The sequence below is a fragment of the Ochotona curzoniae genome, unplaced genomic scaffold (assembly GCF_017591425.1).
Source record: "Ochotona curzoniae isolate NIBS_2020 unplaced genomic scaffold, NIBS_Ocur_1.0 contig_908, whole genome shotgun sequence".
NCBI classification, from domain to species: Eukaryota; Metazoa; Chordata; class Mammalia; order Lagomorpha; family Ochotonidae; genus Ochotona; species Ochotona curzoniae.
In genome coordinates, this window is record NW_024466607.1 from 20,992,162 (window position 1) to 21,012,065 (window position 19,904).

The following is a 19,904-nucleotide window of genomic DNA, read 5'->3' on the forward strand; positions in this document are numbered from 1 at the left end:
ATCCACTACCACTTCCGTTTTCCTTCCTCTCCCTCCTGGTCTTTACCGTGGTGGTGACCCCAGTCCCCTGCAGGCACAAGGGAGCAGCCAGCAGGCATAGCTTTCAGCTGGCACAGAACCATGGCTCATAAGTACAAGGTGGTCACCAAACGTCACAAGTGGGCAAAGGCTCAGGGAAGGTTCCAGGATGCCAACAGTGGAGGGTCTTTCAAGGGAACAAGCTGCCCATACCCTGCTCAGGCCTTCGTGCAGAGGAGTTGGACTCTGTGTCCCGTGCTGCCATTGGCTGCGCTGCTTTCAAGGAACCAGTGCCTTCCCTGGGGCAGCCTGTCATCACTCCTGTCTAAGCTCAGAGCCTCAGAGGGTATGACCCCTGGAGATAAGGCTTAGGCCCCTCCACCCCCAGCCTCTGCCACCTTCTGGTCTCTAAATGGATGGCCTCTTCCTCAGCTACTCTTCTTCCCATCTTCCTCGGACCTGTGTCTACCTTCCCTACAGTCTACCAGACATTCTGGTCTCTTCTCCGACCCATTAGAGAATACTGACCTATGCCTTCATCATATTACCTTTAAGTAGACCTCTGTTTTTGATTTTTTTTTTTCTCCTTCTGGCCACCCACAAATGTTGTTAAGTCTAGGATTGTCACTCTGGTTGCTAAGGAGAAACCCAGAGCCAGCCACCCTTGAGCAGAAGAAACAATACCACTTCAACCAGGGCAGGTGGCCCATCACTAAGGATGAGGGCTCCTGGCCTAGAGGGAAATCCCTAGACAGCACTTGCTGGGTGAGGGACTGGAATAAGGAGCTGAGGGCTGTTTTCAAGCAGAGCCACCGTCCTCTAATCCCACCAGAGTTCCAAAGAAGGGGCTGCAACGTGGGTGTGTAATGTCTGTGTCACTCACTATTCCAGCCTCTTATCGTTTTCCCAAGACAATTTGGTGTAGATGCCAGTGGGAGACCTCAAAAGCAACTACTCAGTTCTGCATTTCACCTACATGCAAATTCTCTGCTATGCTGATTGTCCACCGAACAAAGGACGTTATATCTGATGAATGTTCATTTGTAGTTGCCTTTCCCTGCCCCCAATACTCCAAATCCTCTCCAATCCTAATGGTGGCCAACACCAAGGTCCAGGGTCCCTGTGACTGCCCACATCCCCTTCCTGCTGTGACTCTGAGAGCCAGGAGCAGTTAAGGCACCACTCTTGTTTATAGAGTCAGTGATGGATGAGGCCCTAAAAGCTCCTGGCCCAGAACACTAAATGGTATCAATCATTAACAATAGCCTAGACATTTTAACGGGGAGATGCCAGGGGCCACATTAGGGGTACAAATGCAATTTCCATGATAATACTAAGGTCCAACTGTTTTCATAACATGCTATTAAGTCAGAAGACTCACTAAGCAAATTTTGTCCTAACCTTTATTTCACTCAACACATCTGCCGCAACTCTCTTACCTGCAACATTTATTTCACTCATGATGGCTTTTTATTGTTAGACGGAACAGCCCTGCCATACACTCAGAAGATCTCACCAAGCAGAGGGTGAGATCTTAGTCCTTTCCAATAAATCCAGAAGTAAACATGCCACAAGGCACTTACCAAAATACCAAAGAATAAATCCTAAGAATTATAAACATCAAAATGCACAGCTTGTAGAAAACAGAACACAGGTATTCTGCTGGTCACAAGGAATGCCACTGATAACTGAACTTTTAATGCATATGTAGCCAGTCAAAGAGTTAAACAATCAAGTTGCCAAGCAATCCTGGAAAATGAATGATCATTAACCAATTTTACAGATGAAGACCTACGCTTAGAGAGAAATCTGCCTACAGTCATAATAAACTACCATTGGCCAATTATCCAATGAGAGAGTTGGGAGTTGAGGACCAAACCTGTCCCTTCCCAAAACACCATTCTTCCCAGTAAACTGGCACACTCATTACACAGCACAGGCTGGTAAACACATAAAAAGAGCAGCAGAGCTTTTGACATGGTCAGTGCACTTTGGGAAGTGTAAGTCAAGGAAATAAACCAAAACGGCAATGGAGGGTGGGCAGAAAACTAATTTGCATGAAGGCATTCACTGCAGCTTTACAATAGCAATAACTTGAAAATCGCCCAAAAGTTTCAGCCATGGGAGGAGAGGGAGAGCATCTAGCCTAGAGAAGACATCCCATTATCAAAGTGCTTGGGCTTGAGTTCCAGCTCCCCTCTTGATTTCAGCTTCCTGATAATACATACGTTTAAACAGCAGGTGAAGTAGTAATCCAGATTAGGGTTCCAACCCAGATTAGGGTTCCAACTTCTGTCTTGAGCCTGACCCAACTCTACCTGTTGTGAGCATTTGGGGAGTGAACCACCTACTCCAACCCACCCCAATCTCTCAGGTTGCTCTTATTCTTTTAAAGGTTTGTTTATTTGAAAGGCAGAGTCACATAGAGAGATCTTCCATCCCCTCATTCACTCTCGACATGGCCACACTGGCAAGGAAAGGACCAGTCTGAACCCAAGAACAAGGACCTTCTTCCAGTTTCCCACATGACTGCAGGGGCACAATGACTTGGGCCATCCTTCATTGCTTTCCCAGGCACATTAGTAAGAAGCTAGATAGGAAGTAGAACAGCTAGGATTTGAATCAGAGCCCATATGGAATGCCGGCACTGCTTGCTAAGCCATGGTTCTGGCCTCCCCCAGTCTTACTTTTAACTGATTAACAAAACCTAAGTAATTATAAGCTTACAATTCATGAAAGTCAGTAAGAGTACATCAACAAATTGGAACATGATTTCTGCCACCATTGTGTTCATGCCAACGAAAGTGCACACTCCAACTCTCACAGCACATTGGAAAAGTAACACTCCTGAAAACGGGGGGTATAAGAGCAGCTGAACACAAGCCTGGGTGGAAGCCACGTGTTCAATGCAGAAAGAGGGTGGTTTATGCCTAACTGTCACTTGTACTGACCTTGTCCTCTCAGGAAGACTAGGATATGCCCACTCCGTTTCTTTCTCATACCCTGTGCACGGTAACACGTGGATGCGGCACACACGAGCTAAGTTACAGACACTCCCTGACCTCTCTGGACGTAGACCCTGCAGTTGCCTCCTGACCATCCTCCTACCGTGAAGGAACAGAAGCACAACAACGGAAGAGCCCAACTAAAAACTCCGATTTTTGCAGATGATCTCTTCAGATGAGGCTGGAAAACTAGTTTTGGCTCCCATGTCCCTTTTCCTCTAGTCTTGGGGTGACTTACTCTTCAGGCATAAACTATCACTTGGTCTTGTGTATGGCTGACACAGAGCCAAGGCTGCATGCTATCACGGCGTCCACGCCTGGAGGGTGAGTGTCCAGTGACATAGCTTGTAGCTATTAGTGGCTACTCAAAGAACTAGGTTTAGGTGGAATTCAAATTTCAGTGGTAGGGTTTCATTAAGCCTTACCCTGCACTCCACTTCTAACCCAGCTCCCTGCTGATATGCCTGAGAGAGCAATAAAGAATGGCCCAAGTCCTTGGGCCCCCGATTCCCATGTGCAAGACCCGGAGGTAGCTCTAGTCTCCTGCCCAGCTCCAACTACTGCAGCCATGTGGAGAAGATCTCTCCATCTCTCATTCTCTCTCTGTAAATCTGCCTTTCAAATAAAAAATAAACCCTTACTATATATATATAGCTTTAAAAAAATTCAGTGGTAGGCATCTGGCATAGCAGTTAGCATACCACCATGCCATCTGAGAGTCCCTGGGAGGAGTTCCAAGTTCTGTTTCTCATTCCAGTTTTCCACTGTTTCAGACCCTGAGAAGTACCAGATGGCAGCTCAAATACTTGCATCCTTCCCACCCATATGGGAGACCTAGATTGAGTTCCACAGTCCTATCTTTGGTCTCAGCCTGCCCTGGTTATTCAGGCACTTGGGGAGTGAATCCGTGGGTGAAAAATCTCAGTCTTTGGGGCTGGCGTTGTGATATGCCAAGCAAAGCCATTACCTGTGACACTGGTATCCCACCTGGTGCCAGTTTGAATCCACTTCCAATCCAGCTCTCTGCTCATGTGCCTGGGAAAACAGCACAAAGTGGTCCAAGTCCTTGGGTCCTCCCTGTACTCACATGGCAGACCCAGAACCTCTTGGCTCCTAGCTCCCGCCTCACGCAGCTCTGGCCATTTGGGGAGCAAATGAGTGGACAGAACATCTCCGTCACGTCTTTGTCTCGCCTCCTCCCTCAGTAACTCTACCTTTGAAATAAATCTCTACTAAAAAAAGAAAAAATTAATTCCTGTGTCCATCTGCCTTTCAAATAACTTTTGTTTTTAATGTGGTTCTTCCATGTGTGAGCCACACAATAGCCACAGTGGCTAACGGTTACTGAATGGGCCAGTGCAGGAAGGAACAGATCCATCATCACACAAAGTCCTTTTGAGCAGTGCCAAGTGCAGAGGTCCAGCACCTGCACCACCTGCCTGTGATCCCACGTGATAGTCTCTTGCCAGCCATCACCATGCACCATCTGCTGCCTATGTAAAAACTCCATTTCAACTGGGCAACGTTTTCTGTTCAGTCACTTGCAGTAAAATGGACCTTTCTGTGGTTCCCCAAGTTCACAGGCACGTAAACATACGGGTATTTGCCACCACAATCAGCATACAGAGCAACTCTCTCAGCCCCCACATTCCCTTGAACTGCTCTGCTGTAATCAAGACCTCTGCACCCCCAACAAGCTTGGCAAACGCTGACCCAACAGCTTGCTTAAATACTCAGATACCTGTCTTTCCCCTGGAAATCCCACTTAAGCAGGTCTGGGGTGAGGCCCGGAATCTCCTACCCACCCAAAGAATGTTCCTTGGGTGATTCTGGTATTCCGCCAGGGTTGGGAATCTTTGGGGTAAGTGTCTAATTGAGCAGAATGTGAACTGTCTGGGAAGGGCTATTTCTTGTCTGTCTGTCCCCCACCGGCAGCTCTGTGACATGTGGTGGTCATGCATGCTAGCAGGGGGCTTGGAAGGCAGGGTAAGCCTGCTGGGGAATGGGGCTGGGGGAGCACTCGGAGGCTCTGGTTTCTGGCACAGAGAAGCCTCTGTGAGTCAGGTGCTCTCCCATTTTAATCCCTTCCTGGCTCTTTGTGCCATGGAATCCTCACTTGGGGAGGGGAAAAAAAAGGGAACCCCGTCAGAAATCATCGCCTACCTCTGAGGCTCCTGAGGAAGCGATGGTGGCTTAGATAACAGGTTCAAAGGCACTAACTGGGCAGACGAGGAGAAAGGGGCACTGTCTCCGCTTAAGCCCTCAAAACACAGCAGCGGCTTCCTCTGCAAGGCAGCCTCCTCACCCTGACTGCTCACCTCATGGATGTAGCAGACACATGACAATAAAACTACAGGCTTAAGAGAGAGAGAGAGAAAACCAGAAAAATTCTCCCTCCAAAATTCCTGATTCCAAGGGCAAGGTACCAAATTCCATATTTACAAGTGAATGTCAAGGGCCTAAGCACCATTTCAAAAAAAAAAAAAATCTCTTCTGCTCAGAGAGTAAACAGCTACCAACAGCAGCCAAACTCCCTGGCTTGCGTCTCCTCCACCAAGGATTCCTGGAAAACACTTTGAGAAGCTCAGAATGATCAAAGCCAAGGCCTGGCCAACACACAAAACGCTATCATTTAATATCACATGTTTATTTAGCCCCACAAAGCCAAAGAGGGAAGGCTGTTTGAAAAGGAGAGAATGCCTGCTTAATCAACTAAAAACGCATTCATTACTATGCTATTCACCGTGGCTTTCCTGAAATCAGACACTTTTGCCCCTAGACCATAAGATTGAAGCGATTTGAAATGAAAATATTTCCTGTCCGCTGCTTGCCAGTTTCTAGCCCCAGAGTGATATAACAGATGACATCCAGTACAATAAATGCTTTTATTAACCATAAATTTGAGACTGCTTTAGGGATTTGAAGTGTTGGGTTTCATGCTGAAAAAATGTAATGTTATCCACAGACCATCAGTGAGCAACAAAAACAGAGGCACAGGTTATGCCACTTTGATCAAACTATGCACCCCTTCCCCCCACCAAAAAAATATCAGCATTTGCATTTAAAACAGTAATTGCATTTGGGGAAGATTTTAAAGGTGCACCAGACACTATGGAGAGTTCAGTAGGCTCTGTCCTGGGTGCAGATGGAAGAGAACTAGCAGCTTGTTCAAAACAGAAAGAAGGCTGCAAAGTGTGAGGCTTAGAGAGCTGAGAAATACCTTCAAAATCAGAGTTTCTTCACATTAGTACTATCCATAATATATTGGGCCACAAAAGTTCTTCACTGGAGGGACAGAGGGAGGACTGATCTGTGCATTCTGGGATATGCAGCACCCCCAAAATCAGTTATGATGATCAAAAATATTTTCAGAAATCCCTCTCCCAAGTCACCTGAACCCCCAAACTCCAAGCTCTAAAACTGAATTCTAGGCCTACTTATTAGCAAATACCACTGCCCCAGTTCAAAGAAAGTGCCCCATTCAAAGAAAGTGTTATACAGCCCCCAGTGCTTTGTTCCCCCCACTCCCGAGTGCCCCCCACCACACGTGGAGATGGAGAGAGAGACCACCCCAAGTGGTCTGTGAAATCGAAAGCACCCCTCCCCCCTCCTCCTCTTCCACCCAAACAGAGGCAAGCATAACCATGGAAACCAAAGCTCGCTCCCGCCTGGGACCAGAGCAAGCCAGACTAAGCCAGAGGCAAGCTGCCACCCCCACCCCTCCTCCAGAGGTGCAACTCGGCCGGCCTTTGTGTCCAGAGCCCCGGGGCCCTGCTGGGTTGGGGCTACACCCCATCTTCACCAGCATCCAACTCGTTGCTTTCTGGCCTTTCACTGCCAGGCCACGGAAGGGACCACGGACTCGGTGCCAGCAAAGAAAATGAAAAGCAGCGGAGCTGAACCTCTGCAGTCCATTCTCTGGATGTTGAATGTCCCACTATGGCCTCTCGGCGTGACATTTCAGGACCAGCAGGGGAGGAGGCCCAGTCCTGAATGCTGAACAAATGCGGGACACACAGGCACGCCTGAGCCCTCACGCTCTCCCTGCACTTATGAATAAAAGATTGGGGGGGGGTTGTCTCTGCTGTTTCCCTGATAACCTCTAAGAATAACAACGTGTCACCATTTGAGGTATTCACTTAAGTTTGAAAAATGACCAATATTAACTTTACATGCCTTGGCCCTTATATCAGGGACAGGGCATTGATAGGAACCAAGAAAAGCCATGTAATTAGACAGCAGACAGTTAATTCCACTGAAGCCGGTGAAACTGTCTTTAAGGAGTTCTCCTAAAATAACTGAGCAACATAAGAATCACAGAACTAAAAAGGCTGGAAAGTGACTCGGGGGATGTGCTGTGAGCAAGGTGACTTTTCCTGGAGATAATAAAGCTCAACGTTTTTCCAGTACAAAGGAAAGGAATGGCTGGATTTGGGTGTGAGGAGGCACTCAACCGTAAGTGTTGCTCCCCCCCCCCAGCTCCCTCACTGAACAGGGGATTTAAAAACCAACTGGTTCCCAGTCCCCTAGGGCAACACCTACAACTGTTTGCAGCACACCCCTGTGAATAGCTAAAGATCTCAGCAGTCATGAGAAACAGTCCCCCTGAAGTTGAAAGGGGGTTAGCCGATTCCCAACGGGTCTTTTCACAGTTTACTGCAGGAAGGAGCAAATGGTGCCCATATATATATGTGCTTTTAGATCACCTTCTTCCACCGAAAGAAGCCAAATTCTTAATGTCAAATAGCAAAGATTTTTTTTTCAAAGACAACACAAAACTAAACTGTTCAGCCACCAAAAAGGTCTCCCTGTCTGCCATGATCTCAATGTAGAAAAAACCAAATTTTGCTTATGGCTAAAAAAGTGAACCCATTTCTTTGTTCCCTGTTGATATCTGAAGTACAACAATGTCACCCTTATCACCTGCAGTAGAGCTTGCAAAAATAGCTCATTTGATGACAATAATCAGAAATCCAGTGACTTTGAAACTTAAGGGGACAAAGAGCAAGAGTAGGTTGAAGAACTGTTCTAGATAAATGGCAAGTGAGGAGGCAGGACATTCAGAAAGCCATGAAGGAAGTATGAGAACAAGCTAGGAGAGGCAAAGACAGTGAGAACTGGGGACTCAAGGCAGAAAATTGTGTGTTCATTTTACCATTTTTTTTCTGTTTTTCTATGAGTTTGAAAAATTTTACTGGGCCAGCATGATAGCTCAAATCCTCTACTTTGCAGCACCAGCATCCCAAATGTGCACCAGCATCCCAAATGCGCACCAGCTTATGTCCTAGTTACTTCACTTCCCATCCAGCTCTCTGTTAGTGACTTGGGAAAGCAGCTGAGGACGTCCCAATGCCTTGGGACCTTGCATGGGAGACCCAGAGGAGACTCCTTGCTTCTGGCTTCAGATCAGCTCAGCTCTGGCCTTTGCAGGCAGGCACTTGGGGAGTGAACCAGCGGATGGAAGATCTTTCTGTTTCTCCTTTTCTCTGTAAATCTTTCTAGCAAAAATAAATTTTATTTAAAAAAATAAAAAGATACCATATGATCTAATGAAGACAACATAATAGCGCAACTTGGTGTTCACTGAGTAGGCGTGCAGCCAACAAACATGTAGAACATTCATATTCCTGCTTTGAAAGTTCACAGGTCCCAGAGACAGGTGTGTGGAGCAGCAGAGAAACCGCTCCTTGGGACTCATGACTTCTCACTCCTGATTCAAGCTGGTTCCTCTGCTTCCAGCTCAGCTTTTTGCTAATGCATATTCTAGGAGGCCTCAGATGCTGGCCCAAGTACTTGGGTCCCTGCCACCCATGAGGGAGACCAGAATGGAATTCCTGGCTCCTGGCTGTGACCTGGCCCAGACTTAGTTGTCGGTGTCCATTTGGGGAGTGAACTAGCAGATGAAGGATGTGTTTCTGTATCTTCCAAATAAAATGGGGGGGGGAGGGGAGGAAGCAGGACAGGGAGGGATGGAGGGAAGTCATCTGTGCCTTTAAAATTCCCCTCTAGACTCTTCCTTACAAACGTTCCTAGCAACTGCTCATTCTCCCTCTCCTCTTATCAGATTTCCAACTAATTTTAACCTTTTAGAACTCCTTAAAACCTCCCTGCCCCCAACCTTTTAAAATGAGATAAAAGCAGTGATTATACTAGCCTTGACCAACTCAAAAACTAAGCACTTAAAAAAAAAAGGTGTGACCCCTTTCAGTAAAAGTAAGAAAAAATGCTCAGGAAAAAGAAAAAAAGAAAAGGATGGGGGAAGTGTGCAAATGGAAAGATATGGGAGACAGAATGAATTTCTATGCTTCTGTGATGTGTTCCCCAGGGAAGGGAACAATGCGAATGGCAGTAGGTCTAGAACAACCTTGCAAGGGCTTGGGTGACAGTCACCTAAGGTGTATGGGACACTGAGAACTCCCAGCTCCTGGTCCTAAAGTTGTCTTCAGCCAGCTCTGCCAGATGTTACCTCTTCTCTGCTTAATTCTGGTAAAACTCCATGACCTCTTTTTCAAATTAAAAAGGCAATGCCATTTCCCCCCCCCCCAAAACCACAGGAGCTATCTTTAGTGAAACCTTCTAAGGATTTCACTAATTCATAGCCAGCCAACCAGGACTTTTCCCACAGCCTCCCACAAAACAGCCCGGGAAGTCACTGATTGCTTGGCTGGATCTGAATATAAGCAGAGGTAAGATCAGAAATATCTCATTCCTCCCACAGGGAGGCAAGGCATGAAAATCAAAGCCAGGCAAAAACTCATTACCACAGCTGGCCGGCAAATCCACAACCCCGGAAGGAAGGCTCAGAGCATCTTTGGTGCTGGACAGACCTGCAAGGGGCTTCAGAAGAAAAATGAAACATGGCCATTCACAAGTAAGAGGGAACAAAGGCGAGCCATGCACCTGCGCCAGCAAGGACAGAAAGTTTTAAGGATGATGGCAACTTTCCCTGGGGGGAGATGCTTCTCACTCACATTATTTTGCAAAGCCCCAAACCAGCATGTTAAGTTAGTACTCCACAGTCTTTTCTCACGTCTTTCTCATGCACACGGAACGGTGATGTGGATGGCCAAACACCCTCCTTGTGTAATGGCCCTGATGTGACTGCAATCCCCTTTCTCCCTCTGGGCTCTGGCAAATTGTGTGGCTCTCAGCAGGAGGGCTGATAATCTGCTTTGTGAATGAATGTATACAACATATTTTTTGCTACTCTCTGCACCTAATGTCACATGAATTAACAATGTTAAGAAAACACAAGTAACTCCAGAATAACCCAAGCGATCTTTCTATTGCAACTGCTCAGCATACATGTCATCTCCTTCATAGGAGATGGTGAACCTGCAAGCAGCCCGCTGGTGCTCTTCTCACCCATTTTAATTTCCTATCAAGCACTCAGCTGTTTCAGAAACAGCGGGTTTAGAAAACTAGGTACTGTTCTTGTGATGCAGAAGGAAACATAACAGATAAAGGCCCCACTCTGGTATAGCTGATGGTGCAGCAAAGAGCAAAGACAAGAAACTACTTTGTCTCACACTAAGAACTGAGGAAATGAAGACAGGATCTTCAGTGAGCTTGATATTTTGTTATTCTGTCCCCCCTCCTGAAATTTCAGCTGCAGGGTGTTTGGTCTGCAGGCACCAGCATTCCCTTCTAGAGGACCTGGGTTCCAGTCCTGGCTTTGTTTCCAATTCCAGCTGCCTGCTAATGCACAGCTGGGAGGCAGTAGACAATGATGGTTCAAGTAAAAGGGTCCTTGCCATTTGTGTGGGAGTCCTGGGTTGTGTTCCTGGCTCCCCATGTTAATCTTGGCTCAGCCCCAGCCATTGTGGACATTTGGGGAGTGGACCAGGGATAGGGAACTTGCTCGCTCTTTCTTTGCCTCCAAAGTAAAAATATCAGATAAAATTAATATCTTTAAGGAAAACATAAGCTTCAGAAATCATGTCTAACCCACAGAAAGCTTCCAGTAATCAGTGAGTGAATGAATGGCCACCGAGATTCACTGTGTCAAGCCAGCCATCTGCTGGACAGCCCTTCCAAGCCTCATTACATCTAACGACGCCTACACAGGCACAATTCAAGGTGCTCTCCAGCTATCACCATCCATGGCTTCGGCTTACTGTTCCCCTCCCCAGAACGCCCTCCTCCTCCAGCCTTGCCCACATCTTGCTTCTTTGCCAAACAGTCCTCTCCTCCAGCTCCACTGCCTGGAGAGGCTCTGTTCCAAGTCAGACCAAAGCCTCCACTGAACCATTCAGATTCCATGTCTTCTTCATAAATCAATCATATCTCAGTCTCTTTATCACACCACTGTCAACAAGGTTGGGCTGCCATGGTGGGTAAAGCTGGCAGCCTACAGTACCAGCATCCTATAAGGCGCCAGTTCATGTCCCCAGCTGTTCTACTTCCCATCCAGCTCCCTACTAATGCACATTCAAAAGCAGTGGAAGGCAGCCCAAGTCTTTGGGCCCCTATACCCATGTGGGAAACCCAAATGAAGCTCCTAGCTGCTGCCTTCAGCCTGGCCCAGTCCAACTCATCCATCATGACCATTTAAGCAGTGAACCAGCAGATGGAGGATTTCCCTTTCAGCTCCGTAATTCTGCCTTTCAAATACATTAAATAAAGGCTGGAAAAAAAAGGTCGGATGAAGTCTCACACCAGGAGGCAAGTGGAGGGGTCAGTCAGACTTTATTAAAGGCAGACTCAGGGCCCAGCGCGATAATGTAGTGGTTAAAGTCCTTGCCTTGTACATGTCGGGATCCCATATGGTCACCGATTCTAATCCTGATGGCTCTGCTTCCCATCCAGCTCCCTGCTTGTGGCCTGGGAAAGCAGTCGAGGACGGCCCAAAGCTTTGGGACCCTGCACCCATGTGGGAGTCCTGGAAGAGCTCCTGGCTTCAGATTGGCTCAGTTCCAACCATTGCGGTCACTTGGGGAGTGAACCATCAGACGGAAGATCTTCCTCTCTGTCTCTTCTCCTCTGTATACTGCCTTTCCAATAAAAATAAATAAAGCTTAAAAAAAAAAAAAAGGCAGGCTCAGTAGCCCAGGTAAAATTCACATGGGGAAACTGAGGCAGAGCAAGAAGCCAGAATGACTGGGGACCAATCAAGACATGGCCAAAAAAGCCAGAGTTCCCATGGTGGCCTCCATGAGCAGCCTAAGGCATCCTGCCGACATCAAATTGTTTTCCCATTGGCAGTTCTAGTAAGAGCAGCCGCAGACACATGGGCCAGGTTTCTTAGGGAGTAGCAGGAAGCGGCAGGGAGATGACAAGGAGTTCTCTTGTAGCTGCCCTCAGACTCCAGCCAGCACCTCCCTGTGGGACTGAGTTCCTCTCCCTTGTGTCTCTGGATAGGGAGCCACCGTGGACTGGGGCCTGGAGTCTGGTCCTATGCCTATTTCTCTCTATCCCGGATCCAGGCACAAAAACGGACCCTTGCTTTCACGCTCCAAAGAAGTCTTTCGGAGCTGTGAATAGTGACTGAGCAGTTACAATAAATCCCAACGGTGTGAGTGCCTGTGCCTCACCCCAGAGCAAATGCGCACACTCCAGAGGAAGGAGGCCATAAACTGTCACTCAACTGGGACCATGCTCCGGCCGACAGCCCCTGCATTTGGTCTGCACTGCATGGCCTTTTCCTGAGATGAAAGGGGGGCCGGGGGAAGGGAAAAACCAGAAATCACCTGGACAGAATAAAATCGCAGGCAAAGAGGTTCTAAACCATATGGCCTCCGCTCGGGAAAATTCACCCCTTCCTTCCAAGGGCACCCTCCCTTTATCCCAGCATCCTACCACACCCAAGGAAAACGTCTCAGAACAGAAGTCTAGGGCCACAGCCAGCCCTGTTTAAAGGGTTACTATTCAACGGTAAGGGGTAAAGGTGAGGGAGGAATCTACAAAAGCGACAAAAAAAACTATTTGGAAGAGAACAAAGTATTTTTAAAATCTGAAATAAGTTCTATTTAAAGCCGAATCCCTTATGATTTCCAAAAGATTCACTTAAGGTGTGAAATGCACATATACCAACCTCAATGTGAATGAAGGCTATCAATTTCTATTCGCTGTTTTTAAAATCAATGCTCCAGCCATATATGGATTTTCTGGCAAGTTTTAAGCAAGCTTTCCAACAATGCAATGATTCTAATCAAAGACCTCCAAGTGAATGTTCAGCCAGGACTAAAATGAAGAAGATGACAAGAAAATTTACAACTCACGCCACTTCCAACAACACTTGTCATCTGCTGCCCTTTCAAGACTTAACGTACCAGCCATAGGCAAAGAAGACATCTTGCCATCAGGTCAGCTACAAAACCAACCCTTCTCAAATGTGTACAGAAGAGGCAGTTTACATCTACGCTAGTCAATCAGAAAATTTATAGGCTGACTTCCGTTTTAGAAGAGAATTACATGTGTGCTCACATCACATCTTTATTTTGTTGTCTGGCTGGTGATTGGTTGAGGACAGCTGGCACCTATTAAGTCCCCCCTTTAAATGCTGTAGCCTTAATTAGCTACATCCACCTTCCCCCAACATTTCCAAACAAGGAACCAAAGAACAAGGAAGCTGCTTCCACCACGGGGACTTGGAACAATGGAGTTGTAAACGTTAAAATAATAGTGTCTGCTAGGGACTGGCTGAGGTGACTCCTTTTCTAGGCCCCTTCCCAAAAACACAGTACAGATGGAATTTCAATTTTCAGTCTTTATTATGTAGTTCCATTTTTTGTGTGTGCAATCTTCAATGTTTCGTTTCCTGCCTGGTGTTATTAATTAAACCTTCTTCTAAGATAGAGCTTGAGCAAAAGATGAGGGAATCTCCCAGGAGATATTCTTGGTCTTTTCTTAAGCTACAAACTGCAGTTGGCTTTTAAGCACGTGACACCAGGCAGACAGAATCGGCCAGCAGAAAAGCCAGCTGAAGATGTTTTCTGCAAACAGACACCAAAGTTTCCAACTTGCATGATGGGAAATCACTTTAACCTGCTGTAGCCAGACAAAACACACTGATGCAACCACCCTCTTGAGGCCACCCCTTCCTTCAAAAAGAAAAACAAAAAGTCCCTATCACCAGCCTAGGCAAATTAAGGAGCCGCCTTCCAAGATGCCACCCTCGGATTTGTCTCTCCTTACAGACTGGCCCCAGCTTTCATCTGCAAAGGATGATCTGTTTCAATTGGGATGCGGCTCACTCCAGGGCTGGTGTCTTTTCAATCAGCCCTGGTGGCCCTGCGGGGTTTAGAGTGGCAGAGGGGAAGTGGCCTGCGGTTAAACAGAGGAAATACCAAGGCATTTTAATAGAGCAAATAGTCTACTTCCCACCAGGAGGAGCTTCAAAGGCCCTGGGCCCCAGTGGAGACAATGTGTGGTGGGGCCATCAGTCACCTAATGGTGTGTCGGGCCCATTCACAAGCCAAGACAAACACTGCCCAGGAGGACATCGCTTCCCCACTGGCTGGACCACTCTGGCCAACTGGAGAAGGGGCCTATGGCACCAGCACACAGGGTCCCTGTGCTTGCTGCAGGCAGAACATACTCCATATTTGGGGGGAGATGTGAGACAGGAAAGGTATGGCTGCTAGGTCAGGATGGCAGAAGAGAAATCTGTTCTGAGGGTGCTGTCCCATGTCCTGTCCCCAAACTCTTATAAATCCAGGGTAGCGAGGCCCATGCCTCCAGAAGCCAGAAAATCCCATCCCATCCCAGCACAAGAGGTGGTGGGGAATGAAAGGGGACAACGTCATTGTGGCTGGGGTGGCCCCAGCAGCAAACATCTGCCAAGGCACAGTATGGGAAAACTTTAGGGCTAGAAGAGGAAGGGGTGGTGGGGGCGCTTGAAAGTTAAAAAAAAGAAAGAAAAGAAAAACCCTGACACATTTTAGGCCAAATGAAGCATGAAAAATACTCTACTCAAACTACAGACTTAAAAAAGCATTAGCAGTTCTTTCCTTTGTAGGAACGCTGAGGTTGGATCTGTGCGCAAGACTGATTTGGAGCCTGCCCCGCTCCCTCCTGGGACTGTTTTCCAGATGAGCCCAGCTGTTCTGGGGAAGAGTCCAGCACAAGTGTCAAGTCCCTCTCTCCCCAGGCCTGCTCCTCAGCCCCTGGTCAGAGGAGCCTTCCCAAGCCAGAATGCTCTGCCTAACTCGCCACGCATGCCCACCCCTACTCCTGCCCAGCACCCTCCCAGCCAGCCAACTCCTACAATTTCCCAGGGCTCTGACCAAAATCTCCGAATTTCTCTCCAAGTCCAGTATGAACCAACCTGATTTCCACTGTTTAGGATAAGTCTCTCTCTCTCTCTCCTTTCCTCCCTCCCTCTCTCCCTTCTCCAGGTTACAGAAACTGTTGGCTCCCCAGGCAGCAGAAGCCTGGTTAAGGGAGAAGTGGGGTTAAGGGAGATTTCCTGGAACGCTGATTCCCAGGTTCCACCTCACTTTCATTCACCCAGGGGGCCTGGAATCTGCATTTTAACAAGCTCCCAAGGCAATTCAGGTTTGGAAGGGAAAGGTCCATTAGTGGAGCTGGGAGGGGGCGCTGCCGGTCCGTTCACTGGGCTGCACAACACTGAGTTAATAATCAGCACAATGCCCCAGGCACCGTGGGGGCTCGCAGGCTGGCTGGCTGGCTGACCAGCCGGGGTAGGGAAAGAAGAGAGGGCAGCTGAAGAAAGATGGACACGGGCCAGGAGGGCTCCCAATTAACAGGGCAAAATGGGCTGCAAGAAAGCCCTGCACTTCTCATAAAAACGTCTCCTCTCTGCAAAATGTGTCAGCCAGCCTGAATAATTTTTAACGAAGATCCGTTAAAGGCCATGAGAGCATCTGTAACGTGGACGATACATCCAGGAGAAAGACAGGCCAGATGTGGGGCTTGGGAGCCCTGAGCTGCAAGTGAATGAAAATGCATCCAATTCTGAATCAAATCAACACAGCTGGGCACACGGCCAAGCAGAATTCTTGGATTGGACTTTTATCAGGAACCTAAATTTTAACCAGCTGGGACTCCTTTTTATCCAAGTACCACCCTATTCCTTCCTACCTTTCCAGATGAAGAATGCCTTAAATGGGAAACTTGCACATCATTGCGAAGATGATGCCAGCATGCTGGTTTCCTGAATTCCTAAAGGAGCACCCTGGGGGTGTCCGGGGCGGGAGGGGGAGGGCAAGCAGAGGGAAAGGGGTGCTGTAAGAACTGTGTTTCAGGGATAACAGACCAGAGGTGTACCCCATTTAGGCAAGGAGGTAAGAAATGCCCCCCTCCACCCCCGCAGCAGGAAATGCCACTAAATAAAAACCTGTGGGAGTGAATTCCTAAGGCCTTATTCCAGAAATAGGCTCCTCCACCAGCTTGGAGAAGGAGGAGGGAGGGAGTTAGGAAAGGGGGGGCCGGTTGGAAGAGACCTGAGCACGAAGGTCCCACACAAGGAAAGTTGCCATCACACAGGAAACCCCTGCCCTCCTAGCAAGCAGACCAGAGCTAAGAGCCAGCATGCCCACCCCTCCGCAGGCTTTACAAATTGTTACTTCTTTGAGAGCAATGCAGCTGGCAAGCGCCTGGCAAGAGAGACTCTTTCAAAGTGGTTCCTTGCAGAAGTGTGCCCACAACTCATTTCCCAAACAGGGAGCTGTGTTCAAGATGCTATCAGTTCTTAATTGCCCTGCTAATAATCAGGAGGTTGTGAAACCTGACCACTCAAACCAGGCCAGCCGCTGGCTCCACTGAGACCAGCCCTCAAAGGGTCTGCTTAGCAGAGACGCTGAGGATTGCTTGGCTGGCTGGCATCACCGTGTGTCTCCTGGGAAAGCTCACAGCCTCGAAGGGGCCAGGGTTCCTTAACTCCTGCTCCCTGGAGAGCAAGAGGTGAATGGATCAGCTTCTCTCCACACCCAGATCCTGTCCCTCCTTCAGGACTCTCGCCTCCACCCTGCGACTTTCCTCTTGGATTCTGGGTACTCAGATCCATAGGATGGATCCCTGTCTGTTCCTATAGTCCCAATCACACTGTGAGCAGCCTGAGCCTGTCGACTGAGAACCTGGTAGCAGACCCAGACAGGCATCAAATACCTGAGTCGCTGCCCACTTCCCCCTGACACAGCATCTTCCAGAGGCCTTTGCCAGGAGGGCTTGGGGGTGGGGAGTGGGGGCGTTGAGAGAGCAGGGAAGCGTTCCTGTAGAGAGTAATGCTGGAGCCGGGAGTGGCGTGCTGAGGAACACAGGCAGGAAAAGCCATGTGCAAAGGTCTGGTGCTCTGAGATAGATAAAAAATCGGGCAGGCCTAACTGGATTCAGCTAAGATTCATATCCAGGCTCTGAGGCCACCACAATGAGGTTCAGAGCTTGGCCAGAGGAAAGACAACTTAAAGGACAGAAGAAACAAAGGCTGACAGGGCAGCCTGACGGCAGGTGCTGACCTGCAGAAGACCAAAGCAAAGGGCTTAGCATTCTTGGAGGACTTCCCCAAAGAGACAACCCCTCAGTCGAGTCTCAGGCCAAGCAGAGCGTTCTCCTGAGGGGAACAAGACATGCCAGCCAGAGAGGAAAGCGTGCCCTGGCGGCACCAAGGGCATCAGGGGGGTGAGGAGCAGGGTGGGAGGGCTGAGGCTAGAAAGGTAGGTACGGAAAAAAAAAAAGTGGGAGAGCTGGGCCCATCCGATGCACCAAATGGTGGTGCCAGGCTGGGAAGAGCCTACTATCTGGGATATGGCTGGGAGGTCTCTCCCAGCCCCCAGGAAGGATCTGCAGGACCATGGCTGCTGAACAGGTCACCTTCCACCAGAGGCCATGGTGGGGGAAGAGAGGTCAGCCCCAGTGGGAGTGCACCAGAACAGGGGCCATCCTGAAGCTCTGAAGATTGCAGGTTGGAGGGAGGAGACAGAGAACAAAACCACCACCACGCCCCAAGGCCTTACCATTACCCAATGACAAGTCACAAGTTCTATGCCCTGGGGCAAGAAGCCATAGGAGAAAAAGCAGTCAGACCATCCAAGTGCTCCAGAATTTGAGCACTGTGAGACAGCCCTCAGGAAACTTAGTACCTATTATTTCTTTTTAATTAAAAAAAAAAGTGAAGCAATGATGTTTACTACAATGAAACACAGTTAGAAAATGCGATGTTTTACTCAACTGGCAAAGAGCCACAAAGCTTAGGCGAGATTCACTCTTGGGGGGGGGGGGTGAGGCAGGTACTGTGACTCCTCCACTGCCCCCCTCCGTCCCCTCCACCTAGCTCCCTCTGGATTTTTCTGCATCTCTGTATGTCTGGCTGGAGACAACCGCCCCAGGAGCATCATGTCCAAAGCTAAGGCACACCTTTCAGAAGAGCTGGGTCATCCTTGGCCTAAGTGAGCTACCAGATACCCATCCTTTGGCAGCAAGAATGGGGGAAACAAGGAAATCCGTCTTTCCTCCCCATTCTCCAGATGAAAAAAACCGGGGCTCACGGCTGCCCAGGTGGGGTCGGAGTCACGGTCGGTCGTGTTCCTAAGTGCAAAGCTCGCTTTCTCTCCTCAGGCTTAAGACTTAAGTACCCTGAGTCCAGACCGACCTGGCTACGAGTTAGTAGGCGAGCACCTCCAAGTTCTGACGCCGCCTAAATCCACCCCAGGCCCAGCCGGGAACCCCGGGGAGCAGCCGGTGGGGACAGCAGCGTCGGCGCGCACATCTCCTGCCCTCCCCCTCCTGGAGCGCCGCGTTGAGCTCCAAGCGCACGGATAAGTCCAGGCACATCTCCAGCGTCCTGTCCCGCACCTGACTGAGGTGACAAATCAACGCCGCCCGCCGTCAGGACGCGAAAAATCTCCGCACCTCGAGAGTCTGAGAGCAGGAGAGGTGGGGCAGCATCCAGGAGGCGAATGAAAGGTAGGTTGCGGGGGTTGGCTAAATTCTTCACTAAGTGTCGAGTCCGAAGCGGAGCGCGAGTGGGGTGGCCGCCCCGGCCGAAAAGGAACAAAAGCGAATACAGGCTGGGGCGCATCCTAACCCGCGCTCCGGGCTCCCCTCGCTGGCCGGTCAGGGCCTCTGCAGAGCGGTGGAGAAAGCTCCAAGGAAGACCCCACTCCCACACCCCAGAACCCCGCGTCGGGGCGCCCCCAAGAAGTCAGCTCCGGACGCTCAGCCCCGGGGGGTCGCGAACGAAAGGCGGGGTGCGCTCCCCCACCCGCCCCGCCGCACCCCCGGACCCGACCCCAGCCGGCGGCCGCGCCTCTCCTCCGGGAACACAAAGCCGGGGGGTCGGCCGGCGCCCGCGGACGCGCGTCCCAGCTGGGAAAGGCGGGCGATGCGCGCGCCAGGAGTTCGGGAGCCTCCTACTCCCAGTGCGGCTCTCGGACAGCAGGTAGGGCGCGCTGGCTCCTCCGCCAGCACCTGTGAACACCGCGTCCCCTGCTTCACGCCGTCCCCGCTTCCCCCCAAATCCCGGGGAGAAACGCGCCCGTGCGCGCTCTTACCCTCCAGCCACAGGTGTCGGCGCCCCGGGCGCGGCCAGAGCCGCCCGCGGCCACGGCCAGCCGCGAGCCATTGAGACAGGCGTTGACAGTGAAGAAGACGGAGCAGAGCTGCAGCCACGGGGCCATGGCCGTGCGCTTGCCCTGCCGGGCCCTCCTCTGAGCCCCCCGGCCGCCAGCAGCTGGCCAGCCCGGAGTGGGCGGTAGCAGCGGCGGCCGCGATGCGCGTCGTAGCGAGCATGCGCTGCCGGCCCTCGCCCCTCCCCTCCCCTCTGGGCCCCGCCTCTAGCCTCAGTTCTCGGGTCCTGCTCCTGCCCATTAAGCCTGACCCTCCAGTCTTGGTCACTGCAGAAGGACAGCTTCAAGTTTTGATCTTTTCGCCTGAGATTTTTTTTTTTAATGCCGTACGCAAACGCGTTGTTTGCGTGCCTGT

At 49.8% G+C, this 19,904-nt stretch overlaps 1 protein-coding gene across 1 annotated transcript in view; it reads right to left on the reverse strand.

Moving 5' to 3' along the window:
• IL17RD (interleukin 17 receptor D) overlaps positions 1–19,685 on the reverse strand; it is a 59,246-nt gene extending 39,561 nt beyond the window's left edge. The window contains exon 1 of the mRNA XM_040994681.1: positions 19,475–19,685. Within this exon, the coding sequence (XP_040850615.1) occupies positions 19,475–19,600 (126 nt within the window). The 5' untranslated portion in view covers positions 19,601–19,685. The remainder of the gene's footprint in view (positions 1–19,474) is intronic.
• Between the last annotated feature and the right edge of the window lie 219 nt (positions 19,686–19,904).